At 38.9% G+C, this 14,442-nt stretch overlaps 1 protein-coding gene across 1 annotated transcript; it reads right to left on the reverse strand.

Annotated features, from left to right (window-relative positions):
- Positions 1-5,321: 5,321 nt before the first annotated feature.
- Positions 5,322-10,268, reverse strand: LOC147473911 (acyltransferase GLAUCE-like). The gene is made up of 2 exons (XM_086586906.1): positions 9,331-10,268; positions 5,322-6,344 (listed from the first exon to the last, which is right to left on the reverse strand). The coding sequence occupies exons 1-2, from the start codon at positions 9,595-9,597 to the stop codon at positions 5,454-5,456; spliced, it is 1,158 nt and encodes a 385-aa protein (XP_086443032.1). The 5' UTR covers positions 9,598-10,268; the 3' UTR covers positions 5,322-5,453.
- Positions 10,269-14,442: the final 4,174 nt, after the last annotated feature.

The raw sequence follows: 14,442 nt of genomic DNA on the forward strand, positions 1-14,442 counted from the left end.
CTGCCATGTGGACACGTGCTCTGTAGTGTAGAACAGATGGTACTTATTAATAACCCCTTTATTTTTACTTTTTCGCTCATCGACTGACTATTGCGTGGAAGGAGAACGGTTAAAAAGTAAAGTTTGAAAGCATGTGTCTGACAGCTGTTTTCTTTTGAATTTAGGTTTTGGGGAATGTGCGGGAACTGTTGGACTGGATTCGTGGGCCCAGAGTTATGGTGATTTGTGGGCGAGTAATGATTTAGGTTTTGGGAACACGAAACACTTTGATTGTCTCGAGCTGTCTGTGCAGTTGAGGGGTTTTTTAACTTGTAAAAGCTTTTTGTTTGTTCACTTTTCAACCAAAGGAAAAAAAAAAGAAAAAAATCCAGAGCGAAAGAAAAGGAAAGAAAGCAAAGAAAAAAACTTCTCATCCCTTGCCATCAAGTTCGTGTTTTCAACTTTAGAAATTTGAGCTTTCCTTCTTTCTTTGATTGTGCAATGTCTGTGACTAGTGATAGTTTTAGTGGTGAGGTTGAAGTTGGTAAATGGAGAGAGAGAACGGTAAGTGACAAAGAAGTTGAGGATAGGGTTCAGTAGTGGTGATGAGGCTTCGCCTTCTTCATTGGAGACGGTGGATGAGAGGAAGCCTAAGTCGGTGGATTGTTATGCTGCTTTGAGGAAGGAGTTTGGTTGGGTGAAATCCGATCTGGCTGGGGAGAAGAATTTGTATACTAATGACTACGTTCCTTGAGGTGGAGGAGTAGTTATTTGTTATAGGCAGTTGAAGGCTGGGATGAGGCTGCCCTTTTCCCGTCTTACTGTGGAGGTCTTGAACTTTTTGGGGAAAGCCCCCTGTCAACTCGTGGGGAATAGTTGGAGGATTCTCCATGTGTTGGATTTGTTGAATGACAGGGGCTACAACATCTATTTAAACGATGTGACGGAGCACTTTGTTGTGAGGAGGTCGGGTGTTGTGAACTTTAGTTTTCATATTTATAAGGGGAAGTCTCTTGTTATTATGGGGGTGAGTAAGGAGGAATGGGGGCGTAAGCCGTTGTTAGTTGTAGGTAAATATTGCCCGCCTGGTTTGGAGATTGATAAATGTGTTGTACAATCTCATGGTAGGTCATTGGTTGTAGGTCGTATTGTGTGTGTTTTAAATTATAATTTGGACGTTCTGATTTATTTGGTTTGTTTTTGTAGAGGTTACAATCCGTTTTCGTACGAAGAACGGTGTTATTGAAAGGTTTGCTTGTTTGAGTTTGGAGGATAAGCAGGCTTTGTTGGGGGAGGTCGCGCATTACTTTAAGAGGCGTGGAGGAAAGAAAATCAACTGTAAGAGGCTCGAGCAAAAGGCTAGGGCTCGCAAGGTAATGGTTGAACTTTATGATTCTAGCTCGAAATCTACCATGGAGAGTGAGAGTCAAAAGAAAACACCTGTTTCTGGAGTGAAAAGGAGTGGAGCTTATGGTGATGACCGCTCGGTAGAATTTAGGGACGCCTTGTGGGGTCGCCGAACACGATGCAGTGCGGTGAGGGCGGGCCGGAGGGTGACGCCTTCCAGGCGCCCCGAGTTGGGTGACACAAATTGTTTGTTATCCCAACGTTCTGAGTTGGGCGATGCAAATCGTTTGGCACCCCAACGTTCCAAGTTGGGGGGTGGAGGGCGCTCTGCGTCCAACCGCTTCTCCTCTAGTGATGCAGATCGTTCTGCATCCAACTGCTTCTCCTCTGGAGATGCGGGTGCTGGTGGTCCTGCAGGTGGCAGTGCTAGTGGGGAGGGTGATGCTCCCACATCGTTCCGGAAGCCTAATCTGAAAAGGCATTCCGAAGTGGTTGAGTCGGAGGGGGCTAAGAAGGCCCGAACTGAGTCTGAAGACCGACTTGGTTTTGTTGAAGGTCGTTCGTCTTCAAGTCGGGTTCCTCTGAAGAGGATGAACCTGATTGATTTGGCTGATGATGCTGGGTTAGCTGAGGCCCGTGGAAAGAAGAAAGTTGGTGAGGTGAGGCCGAGCCGCCGAAGCGTAAAGGGGTCGATAGTACGGACCCAAGTAAGGCAGTGACAATGTTGTCCTTGATAGAATGGTTCATTATGAGGACCCCTACAGTTTATTCTTTGAAGTTTGTTGTGAATGGTGATCAGTAGCTTCAAGTCCCCTTTGGTTGGTGGCGGGCGTTGTTGGAGAGTATCAGGCTTGCCGGGATAGGCATAAATTTGGATAATAAGGGCCTGGAAGTGAACTTGGTGGAGATGGAACGGTCGTTATGCTATGTGAGTATTCTTCCATTATGAGCTTGCTCCTTTTGGGTCTTGTTGATTTTGATCCACTCTAATGTCTATATTTGTTATCTTGTTTGCTAGGTTCTGGCAATGTATAGGAAGCTGAAGTATATGGCGTCTATCTCCGACCGTTACAAGAAGGAGCTGGATGTCAGCAAGCAAACTTGTAGCAGACTGGTGGCTGAACATCAAGTGGAGAGAATGGAGGTTGCAGGGCTGAGGGATCAAGTGCAACAGCTGGGTGGTAAAGTGGTTCTGTTGCAACCCGCTCTGGATTATGCAAAGCTGGAGGTTCAGCAATGGGTTGATGAGTGCAAGAGGCTGCGCTCCATTGCTGAACGAGCTGAAACTGCATATAACAACTTGGTGGACACGGTGGAGAGTGGTGATGTTTACGTGCTGTTGGATGATTATATTGAGGCATTGGATAAGTATGATCACCTTAAGATGTCTGTTGAAAGTGGGGCTGCAACAGTGTCTGCTGCAGATGCTGGTGTATATGCTAGTAGACCATCTGATTTGCCATCTGACCAAATCGTTGTGCCACCGGTTGCTCCAGCTGTTCTTTTGTTGTTTCTGGTTTGGATGTTTCTGAAGTTGTTGTTGATCAGATTATCGATTCTGGTGTTGTAAAGGGTGGTGATCTGGACCCTTTGAATGTGGATAATTTTTCTTGTGTGAATTGATTATGAACGTCTTGTATTTGTTCTTAGGTTGGGAGGTCTTTGAACAATATTTACACAACTCTTTGTTCTTGATACTAATACAATATTATTTTTTATGGGGATACTGAGGTCGTTTTCGGGATAACCTGGGGCCTCGGTATCTAACCGATTTTGTAATTAGAAATATTTAAATTACTTACTTGCTGAAGTCGGCTTGAAGTATGCATGTGATTGCTTTTGTTTTTACTGGTTTGTTGTTTGACGACCTATGCTGCATAGTACTAGTCCTGATGGACTGCTTGCCTTTGCTAGGTTGTCTTTTGTCACAGGTCGTAGAGCGTTTGAGTACGACCTGATGCATTTGCATAGTTGGCACCTAGGCTTTGTCTTATCCCTAGGTGTACGCCCTGATTCGTTCTTTTTGGGGGAACTTCTGATTGATATAATTAACCTTTGAGTGGCCATTATATTTGAATCTGTCTTAAACCCTTTGTGAGGTTGTAAGTTGACTTAGGGTCCTTTTGAGGGTCCCCTAGATTGAATTTGTCTGATAATTGGCATTTGAGTGGCAATTACAGTTGAACTATACCTAACCCTGGCGTTGGTGTTAAGTTGGTTTAGGGTCCTTTTGGGGGACCTTGATTTGAATTGATTGAAATTTACCATTGCGTGGCTATTGTTGTTGAGTCGTTCTGAACTCCGGCTTTGATATCCGACCTGACATTGTGATGTCTTAGGTAGGGCTGCATAGTGTGAAATGCAAGGTGCTCATGTAATGCAAAAATGATAGCTGCATTCAAAATGTTGATGAGATTTCATTCACATTGACTTATGTACTTAGAGAAAAAACTTATTGATAAAAGCGCTTGAGGATAGCTGTATTTCAAGGTCGGGGAAGCCTATCACCGAGCTGGGTTTTGATCCAGTATGTGTCATTTCCAACGACTTTGTCAACAATGTAGGGGCCCTCCCATGTTGGGTCGAGCTTGGCTGGTGCTAAAGTTTTTTTGAGGACTAGGTCGCCAACTTGGAAAGATCTTGGGACGACCCTTTTGTTGTAAGAACGTTGGATTGTTTGGTGGTACCGTGCTAGGGATATTGTGGCAGTTTCTCTACGTTCTTCTAGGAGATCAACTTCTTTTGCCAAGATGTTGTCATTGACTCCTGATTCAACAATGTCAGATGGTGTAGTTGTGACATTGTTGAATCACTGCTTTCGTTCCGAAGCAAAGTGTGAAAGGAGACTCATTTGTACTTGATCTAGCTGTTGTTCTGTATGCCCATAAAATATTTTCAAGTTGCTCTGGCCATTGGTTTTTCTTGCTCTCCAGCTTCTTTTGGAGGTTTTATTTGATGGCCTGCTCTCCCATTGTCTGGTTTTCTTGTTGCAAAGTGATGAAGGCTTCTTGGAGTGTCTTCATCTGGTCTACCAATGCTTGTAGGTTGGGCTCCATTGTGGTTTTTCTGACCAGCTTCGTGGGCTTGAGAAAAGAGTGGTTGTTCTTTTTCTTAAAGAAACAAACCAGCAGACGGCGCCAATGTAGATGTTGGTTATTTTGGGACTACGACCTGATGATTTGTTGGATAGGAAATGGTTGCACTCTTCTTAGGATAAGAGTTGCCTACGTATCAAGTTTCTCGGGGTAAACTTGTATCAAGCCTTATGTAGTTCATCTCTTTCTATTTATAGATGTGTGCTTGAACCGTTATGGATTGCAGATCCACCTTGTGTGCTATCTTGGTGATTCGCCATTAATGTGTTGTTACAAAGTTAATGTTTTCTTGATTGTGGCGTTAATTGAGCTCCACGATTGTGCTAGTTGATATCTTTCCATGAATGGTCAGAATCGCATTGGTGACGACCTAGATCCGGGTCGTTAGATACGATCCGATGTTGGGGACGAGCTGAAATAAGGCGCCCTACCATGTGGACACGATGCTTTGTGAGTGTAGAACAGAGGGTACTTACAGCCATCAATTGTCAAGACGCTTAAAGACAACGATGTTTTTCCTATTCTGGAAAACATTTATAAATTTGTCCAAGTATTCTATCAAATACCACTAGCAAATAAAATTTACCAGCTATGATTTGCCGATGGTAGTTTTCACATCGGCAGATGAGCAAACTTTGCGTGTCCATTATGCTATCAAGCACAATGCAAAATCGCTTGCTTCTTTAGCAAAACAAATCGCTTGCTTAATTTTCACAGAGCATCGATCTGTTTTCTCTGAAGGTGCTCGTTTTTCAATGGCAGAGTTTGTTTTTCAATGTCTGCTTTTGATCATATTTTTCATTCGTGTATAGTTGTCAAATGGAAGCTTCCAATATTCACTGCACTGTTCATTTAGCAATTAGCACTGAGATCACTAACAATGTTCAGCTAGCATCCAAAACTTCCAACATTCCACTAAATGTTCTTTGAACATTCTCAGCAATTTAGATACAAACTGGCACATAAACGAAAAAGTAAAAAAACAATTGTACACACATACATCTGGAGAAAGCAGCACAACCCACTAAATCATTATAGTAATTCTTGAAAAAGGAATTGGAATTTCTCCATCTCCATCTCTGGAAGAGATACAAGAACATGCAGTCCCTTAAATTTCTTACCTTCAACTTCTGGGATTAATGTGATAGCATTGTTCCCATGGTTAGGCACCACTGGACAACTCCACGTTGGCCTTCCCCAAGGGTACTCAATCTCATTTAATCCTAAATTCCACCATGAAGATATAACAGCGTCACCATAGGGAAATCCCTTGTTCACTTCTAGCCAATCAATAATAGACTTAGCATACTCATCTGTTATTCTAGCGTCAGCTTGAGCAACCATTTGCACCAAGTGTGAGAAAGGTCGCTTTTCAATTTTACCACAAGTAGTTGTCGCGTAAGCACTAAGGATAGCATTTCCTGCATAGGATGATGGAAGGTGTGGTCGCATTCTTGATCGAATACTGGCAGCATATAGGATTGTTGATGATTTCTCTGGACCATTTTCTAGATTTTTAGCTTTAGCCACACATTGCCATATATGTGCTGTTACAACATTAAAGCCTGTCGCATGAGCAATATTGTCACCACCGCCTCTCCTTGCTTTCTGTTTTAGGTTGATAATATCATCCAGCCTTAGTTGGAAATACTGAGAGTTGAGCTTTTGGAATGTGGCTTTCAGTAGCGTGGACTTATTTCCTTGTAGGCTTTCGAAATTGAGCATCTCTGGGTGGGAAAACGTGACTCTTGGTGGGGATCTAGCTGCTAAAAGGCGACGGTTATTGTAAGGAGGTGAGACTAGATCATTGCCTGCAAGGAGAGAGGCCAGATTTTCCAACCAAATTTTGCTACTAATGCCATCAAGTGTTACATGACTGAGAGCAAAGCCTAATGCAAATCCACCACACCGGAGTGATGTGACCTGAATTAAAGAATGGAAAAGAATATAATTATGTCAAGGCGGCGAGTTGAAAATTTTTAGAGCGCAGCTAACTAAAACATATCATAATTGATGAAATATACAAGCACTAAATTCCGAAAAGTTGACTCTACTTCTTTGGTTCTTCCAACATTATAAACATAATATTCTTTTCATAATAATATAAAATATGACTAACACGGGAAGTACTAATAGGCGTTTACATATTGTAGAAACTCGATGGGATTTTTTTTTTTTTTTTTTTTTAAATAATTTATATTAAGAAGAAGCTAAGAGTAGTAAAATATTAGATTTTGTTTAGTTCTGTTAAGTTGTTTTAAGGATCTACTGTACGGCAATGATTGTGCTATGTTAGAATATATCAGTATTAGAATATGTCAGTATTATAATATATCCAATATGGAAAGTCCCATGTTTTCCATAAGTGTGGACATCCATATCTAGTAGTTTCTATTATTATGTTTTAGGTTAGTATAAGTATGTAACTCTGGGTAGAGAACAATCTCTCTCAGACTCTCTCAACCTCTTTAACCCTAATAAATCTCTAGTCTTCTTTGGTCTTCTTCTTGGTGTCTTTAATATATCAATATCATTAACTCTCCTAAAGATCACCACTAACACGTAATTTAACATGGTATCGTAATCGAGGTTCATTGGTATGCTAGGAGAAGAAACCCTCGCCAAGAAAAAAAAAAAAAAATTAAAATCGGTTTGTTTTAATTTTCAAGATTATAGTATTTAAGTCAAGTTTCAAGAAGAAGAAAGATTTCTCAGAAGAAGAATTTCTCACAAGAAGAAGTTCTTATATCTTAATTCAAGTTTCAATTTTTTTTCTCGGGCGGTTTTCTTCGGTTATCGTTCTTGTTCAACGCTGTTCATAGTTACTATTCACAGTCTTTGTTCATCGTCATGTTAAAGTAAGTTTTTGAGATTTAAGCTAGTGTTTAAAGTTTGTTTGAAGAATGCTAGGAGAGAGATCCCAAGTTTTCGATATTGGTTTCTTAGTATTGTTTCGCCTCCCATGATCTACGTCTTACGCAATCACTCTATCTTAGTATTGATAAGAGGGCACAACCTCTTTGTATCCGAGTCTTTGAAGTTAGTATTGGATTGTGCGCACGCTCAATATGCCTCTTGGCCGCCCAGCTACCAAGCTTCCACTCATCGTTTTTGAGATTTTTGAAGTATCAAGCCTTTGGAAGGTAGTTTGCACTCTCATCTAAGATTGGAGGGTAGTATTGTTTGTATCTTTGTTATGGATGTTTGGGTTTCTAGCCTCGCAAGAATTGGTATTGATGTCGTCTTTCTCTCGGTTTCTAGAACATGATCAAGTTGCTTGTTTGAAGTATTATAGGGGCACATGACCTCTATCTCACGAGGAATTATTCTTTCCATCTTTCAACGAAGTTCGCCAATCATAAAAGCGCGACCCACCCTCCACCCTCTATAGTGAGTATTGTTTGATGCATGTTCTACTATAATTGTTTTTGTGTATTGAGTATGAAGTATTGTGTTTTGAAGTGAGCATTGGTTGGTTGTATAAGTTGGTATTTAGTTTTCTTAGTTTCAAGTTCAAGTCGGAATAGACAAGCCTTTGTATGTTCAAATGACCTTGTATATTCCAACTCGAGAGGGGAATAAGGATATATGAAGACATTCATAGTATATGAGGGAAGAGAATATGGAGGCATATGAGGAAGAGTACTCATGTCTCCATATTCCAACAAGCCTTTGACGAAACTCTTCATGACAAGGCAATCCACTATTCAATCTTGATGACATCCCCACTCTGCGGTCTTGATGATTCGGTGTAGCAAGCCAAGCCTACTGGCGCAAACAAGTTTCGTAGCTTGATCAAGCCGGCGCAGAAGTATGTTTTGGAGGCGGTCAAGCCTCATTTCGCTGCGTATGTTTTGGTGTAGCATCAAAGCCTCAACTCAGACGTATGTTTTGAGTACCCATAATAGTATTTTGTTGACATTGCCGGTGATATTGATAGTAGCGGCCAAGAAGCGCACATCAAGTCACCGTTATTGTTTTCAATTTATATTATGACGGCCATAACAACGAATGAAGTGAGTAGTAGCTGCAAAGCAAAGACGCCACTACACCGGTGTTATGATTTCGTTTTGTGATCGAGGTACACCTTCGATTTCAGGTTAGGTCATTGCCTACACCGACAAGCGGTTTTAACGAGCGTCTCAACGGTTGTTCAAGTTCTTCAACCGAAGACAGTTCTATGCGTGGGGGGATAGATTCTTATCTTTTGTTTTGTAATCCAAGTTGTAATTTGCATAGTTTGCGTAATTACAGCTTGAGGGGGAGTGTTAGAATATATCAGTATTATAATATGTCCAATATGGAAAGTCTCATGTTTCTATAAGTGTGGACATCCATATCTAATAGTTTCTATTATTATGTTTTAGGTTAGTATAAGTATGTAACTCTGGGTAGAGAACAATCTCTCTCAGACTCTCTCAACCTCTTTAACCCTAATAAATCTCTAGTCTTCTTTGGTCTTCTTCTTGGTGTCTTTAATATATCAATATCACAACTCTCTTAGCATCACCACTAACACAGAATTTAACATGCTACAAATCACAATTTAACATAGGCGAATTTCAGTGATAAATTGTAGATAACAAATCGATCATGTGCAGATATAGAAAACTCTTCGTAGAAAACATTTTGAAGAGGAGCAATTTCAAAAGAAGGTTTGAACTTTAGATTATATTTATATGTAGAACATATTCCATAAAACAGGGGTTTTCTGTTTTGAGAGATCAAAAGTGAACTTGAGAATCAAGTCACCAGACCGAGAAGAAATCTAAAAAGCCAGCCTAATGAGTTGCCATCATTTTTGACAAGCGCTGGTTAAAACGTACTCTTAAGAGTTTTTTTTTTTTTTTTTTGTCTTAGCAGTTCTCACTTCTCAGATACATGCATGCTTTGTTTCTCTACTTCATACCTGCATGACAACGAGAGGCTGGTCCTCGGGCAAGGCATTCCATTTTCTAAGTGCAAATTGTTGATTTGCTAAATTTGGAGAGCCAATACCTCCCAGCTCTTCAAATGACAAGTCACAAGAAGCAACCACAAATCCCGCCCCAACTGCGTTGCAATCAATTTCTAGTCGACCTTTTTTATTGCTCCACCTCAACCTCCCGGCCAAGAAATCATACTGCACCAGAATCTTTCTATATGCGTTTTCAAGTTTTGCAATTATGTTTTCCATAGAAAAATTCCGGTTCCTAGAGAAGAACAGAATTGTACTAGCCTTGAAGTTAAGACTTTTGTCTATATTGGAAAGGAATATCGATCTTCTTTCAGTTTCCTCTATTGGGAGTACTAAGGCAGTACTATGGATTTTTACAGTTTGGTCTACAGTTTCTAGAACCCAGATGGGCGTGAACAGTGAAAAGGAGCGAATTTTAAAGATTTTAACTGTGGGGATAGGTGTGTGTTTGATAATGTTGGAAAATATGCGCTAGGGTGGAAATTAGGATGAAACACATTGTGGTGGTGGAACGGAAAGAGTCGTCCTTGGGAGAGAGTTGCCATTGAATTTGGTTAAGAATGAGGGTCTATGTTTTGAGTAATTATAAGTGACTCCACCAGATATTTCAGTCATACAGGAGTAAGTCAAAACTCATCAACTGGCAGCAACATTAATGTTCAGCCCAACACACATGAATGTCTCGAAATGCACACTCCGGATTATGTGGCATAAGACTGGTGACATGGCAGATGGAGAGAGATTTGATCTGCACATCGAAGCAGTATGGCGGTATGGCCTCTTCAAAGTTCAAACATTTATATTTGAAGTTGGTGGAGATGCCTCCATCCTCCATGAGAAAACAGCATGCGCTATTAGCCCTGCCCATGCCGATAATAATTTCACCGAAGTTCATCTAGTTGATCGACTAACTTTAACAAGAACGCCAGCCACATCTAAAGTTTGACTTAATAACCCATCCAATGAGCTAGAGTTATGTTGATTAGACAGTAGAATGCTGGAGCTGATAGCGATAGATACATGCACAGCGCATTCATAGGAATCGGTTCACCCACACTGATTTCAATAAAACAAAAACCAAGTTTTTGGATGCAATGTAAATCTGTATCTCAAATTCTCAATGAAATTATCTTAGTGGTTGTCCATGAGCACATTCCACCATTCTCTAATTCCCTCAGAATGACTCTACTATCACTGTTGATAAACTTTATTGTAATCATGCAAAATATTTATAGGTAACATTTACATGTACACATTTTGTACAAGACCTTTGAAGGCGGGCTGAAATGTCATCCCAAAAAAATATTCATACCCGATTTCCCAACCCTGTCGAGCATTGGATCAAGTACACGGGTAACCTCAACATGACCAAGTGATATGATCTGTTTGGGCAGTGAGGGTAACTCAAATGAGGCGTTTTATTTATTTATTTTTTATATATTTATTTATTTGCTGTCTATTCTACAGTGCATATCTGTTCTCATTTAGTCTGCTAATATCAGAGCTTACTGGCTCTACTGTTTCCTAGAGGGGTAATCGCTTATTCAATGGCCTGTCCTACATTTACTCCAGATACAAACTGTATTCTACTCTTATGTCCAGTCAAATCTGTATTCACCCCTTTTTTTTCTCGTTCCGACAATGGCAATCTGTATTCACCGGGACAATCACTAGTAAGATAAAATTTTATTAGTTTCCAATGAAGAATGCTTAAAGATTCAGTATGATAAGTAAAGAACTCCATACGAACGCACTACGTATGTCTGCGGTGACCAAAATGATTACCCTTACTTTACTTCTAGTTCTGCGCAAGCGTGACTATGGATATAGCGGATATATAGAATGAAGGGAGTGTATTTTCCCCAGGAGAAGCATATATCTCTTGTTTATCCTTAATTGATGATTAGTATGATTTTGTTTTACCAAATAAAAAATCTATCCCTTCCAACGCATACATAAAACAAATCGATCGGTCTGCTTCTTATCGAACTAATGATTGCATAGCAAATTATTTTGCAAACATATAACATATTCTGGGACTTCAGATATCAAGCGTTTGTCTAAATAATTGAACTCCAAAATCATGGCATGGGAACAATTTGATGAGAATTACAAGTTATACTCTTTTTAATTGAACTAGACGGCAAAATCAAAATGAGTGCACAAATCCGTAAAACCACAATATATCAAATTGTTGTGATGGTTGTTGTATATGAAAGTTTGCTTAACAATAGACTGTAAAAATTAAGATAATACAGTAAAAGGATGTTAAAAGAAACTTACAGTCCACTAGATAGGCAATCAAATCAACTTACGCATTCCATATAGGCAATATAGCTTGAACTGCATTTTAGTCATCACAATCAGTACCCACTCTCCTCAAGCACTTCTGCCTCGCTGTTATCTCAAGCAGTTCAGAAGCCCTTGAGGGAGAGTGAGTAATGACTGCAATCGTCCGCCTAAACCTAAACTTTAGATCACAATGTAGCTTGACAAAAATTGTCCACTCCAATCAAAGGCTTCAAGCTTAACAGAAAAGGAAGAGCAATGCTAGAAGCCTTTGAAGGAGAGTGAACAATGAACGCCTAGATAAATCTCCATAACCCTTATGCAAGACATCTTTTCTTCATTCTCCCCCAAGTTCTTCTAGCTCGTTATGTGCACTAGATATGACGGATGATTACAAAGCCAGAAGCTCTTGAGGGAGAGTGAACAACCAATGCCTAGAGGAAACTTCAAATATATGTATCACTCGTTGGTGTTATATTGTTGTAGAGGATTGAAGGCTATTATATAGGTTATTGAACTCAAAAAGATGTTCAGAATTGAGTGGATTTTATCAGTGTCAATTTTCATCTTTGGCACTCGTGATATTAGTGGCAAATAAACAAGATTCCTTAGTACGCAGTTTCCTCACAAATGGTTTGGCTTTCAAAAACATTGATGAGGCACTTGGGTGGTACATTGCGGGAATAAAGTAGTAGTCCAAAGCATCTTAACCATATCTAATTTACTTGAAGTCGATCAAAAAAATAAAGGAATCACATTTGACATTCGGACTTCCTAGTTGATTTCGTTACCAATTGGCTAATCTCAAAACTGAATATGGCATGTTTTTTTTTTCTCTTTTTAAGATTAGTCTGGATGTGGCGTGTTGTAATTCAACAAATTATTTTTACAAGAAATATAATTGGTCACAAAGTCGAGTCAAAATCACTCTCTAGGACAGCTTTTTGTCGAAATCACTCACCACACAAGGACAATTTTGGGATGAAAATAATCCAAAAAACCAATTTTTGAGTCAAAATAACTAGTAAGGTCAAATAACGGGGATTGAAAATAAATATTTTCCAATTTTGTCCTTTATGTCGTTTTGATACGAACAATTTATGTTCATATTTCAGGTTAAGATATGAATATTGATTGTTCATACCCAAAATAAGTATGAACCCAAATAGGTATTCTCACTTATCATATATTATGTTAAGGTATGAATAGTGATTGTTCATACTCCAAATAGGCATGGACAATAATAATTGTTCATAGCTTATGTTGATGTATAAATAGTGATTCTTCATAACTCATGTTGACGTATGAACAATAATTCTTCATACCCTAAATAAGTATGAACAATGACCCAATAGGTGTTCTCACTGATCATACATTATGTTGATGTATGAACAATACAGTGATTGTTTATAACTCATGTTAAAGTATGAACAATTAATGATTGTTCATACGCCAATATGTGTTCTCACTGATTATACATTATGTTAATAAGGTATGAATAAAGAATGAAATAGGTATACCCCAATAGGTGTTCTCACTGATTATATGTTATGTTGAAGTATGAACAGTGATTAGTAGTGGGATACATATATATGAACAGTGATTGTTCATACCAAATAGGTGTTCTCACTGATCATACATTATGTTGAAGTATGAACAGTAATTGTTCATACCTATGAACCCCAAATAGATATAAACAATAATTGTTCATAGCTCATGTTGAGGTATAAACCCCAATAGGTGTTCTCACTAATCAATATTCTAATAGGTATTCTTACGAATCATACATTATGTTGAGTAGATATTAACACCAAACAGGTATGAACAAATACTCCAATAGGTGTTCTCACTAATCGTATATTATGTTAAGGTATGAATAATGATTGTTCATAACTCATGTTAAGGTATAAATAATAATTGTTCATCATACTACAAATGCATAGTCATTTTGGTAGGACTGGGCCATTTTTAAATTTCGTGTCAGGGGTAAATTTAACTTTTTACCACCTCGGGAATTATTTTATTTCTCGTCAGGGATATATTTGTCTTAAAATCTACCCGGTCCTGCTAAAGTACTAAGTGATTAAAAAAAAATGTGATTTTGAGAGTGATTTTTTCATCCATTTTGTCCCTTGAGTTACTCTATGTTATTTTTATATGTTTTCTTGTTTTTTACTTCTTAGATTTAAGTAATCAACGGCATATTCAGAAATTGGATATGGATCATCAAGTCCTAGAAATTTTGTTATAGCACTCGTTGGAGAGAGAAAAACAAGTCAACAAAACCCCTTTAAAGATCTGCACCATATGTTATCTTATCACTTATTTTCACCACTTGACTAAAGCTCTCGAACAAGCTTGTATACTATTTGGGGTTAAGGAATATTACCCCCTACTAGATGAGCCAATTAGGGTCTACCCTCTAAATACACAAAAAAAAAGTCAAATTAAGTTGACCGTGTTTTTGTGTGTATTGAGAGAGAGACCCTAATTAGCCATCTAGTGGGGAAATCCTAATACTCGTTAACCCTACTATCTGTGTACCAGTTCCTGGTTTTGGTTTTAGGCAAGCTATATTACAGCTGTAGGTTCAATACACCCTGAATCAAATGGTTCTACTAGAATTCGGCAAATGCTGATATGCCAACACTGAACAGTTGGCAAAGTATCATGTTGATTTCTCAAAAGTCAAATCGCGATAGATATCGTGATTCGTGATATACGTCTAAACTCTGAAGTCACTGCTTGAAAGTTGAAACATTGACATTCGTAGAT

This window comes from Coptis chinensis, unplaced genomic scaffold, assembly GCF_015680905.1.
Source record: "Coptis chinensis isolate HL-2020 unplaced genomic scaffold, ASM1568090v1 utg167_pilon_pilon, whole genome shotgun sequence".
In the NCBI taxonomy this organism is placed as follows: Eukaryota; Viridiplantae; Streptophyta; class Magnoliopsida; order Ranunculales; family Ranunculaceae; genus Coptis; species Coptis chinensis.

Bases quoted from the DNA above. Each gene is read 5' to 3' on its own strand.
- LOC147473911 (XM_086586906.1), bottom strand. From the start codon at position 9,597: ATGGAAAACATAATTGCAAAACTTGAAAACGCATATAGAAAGATTCTG. The intron at 6,345-9,330 runs GTATGAAGTAGA...TCTTTAATTCAG, and splicing joins AGCCTCTCGTTGTCATGCAG to GTCACATCACTCCGGTGTGG.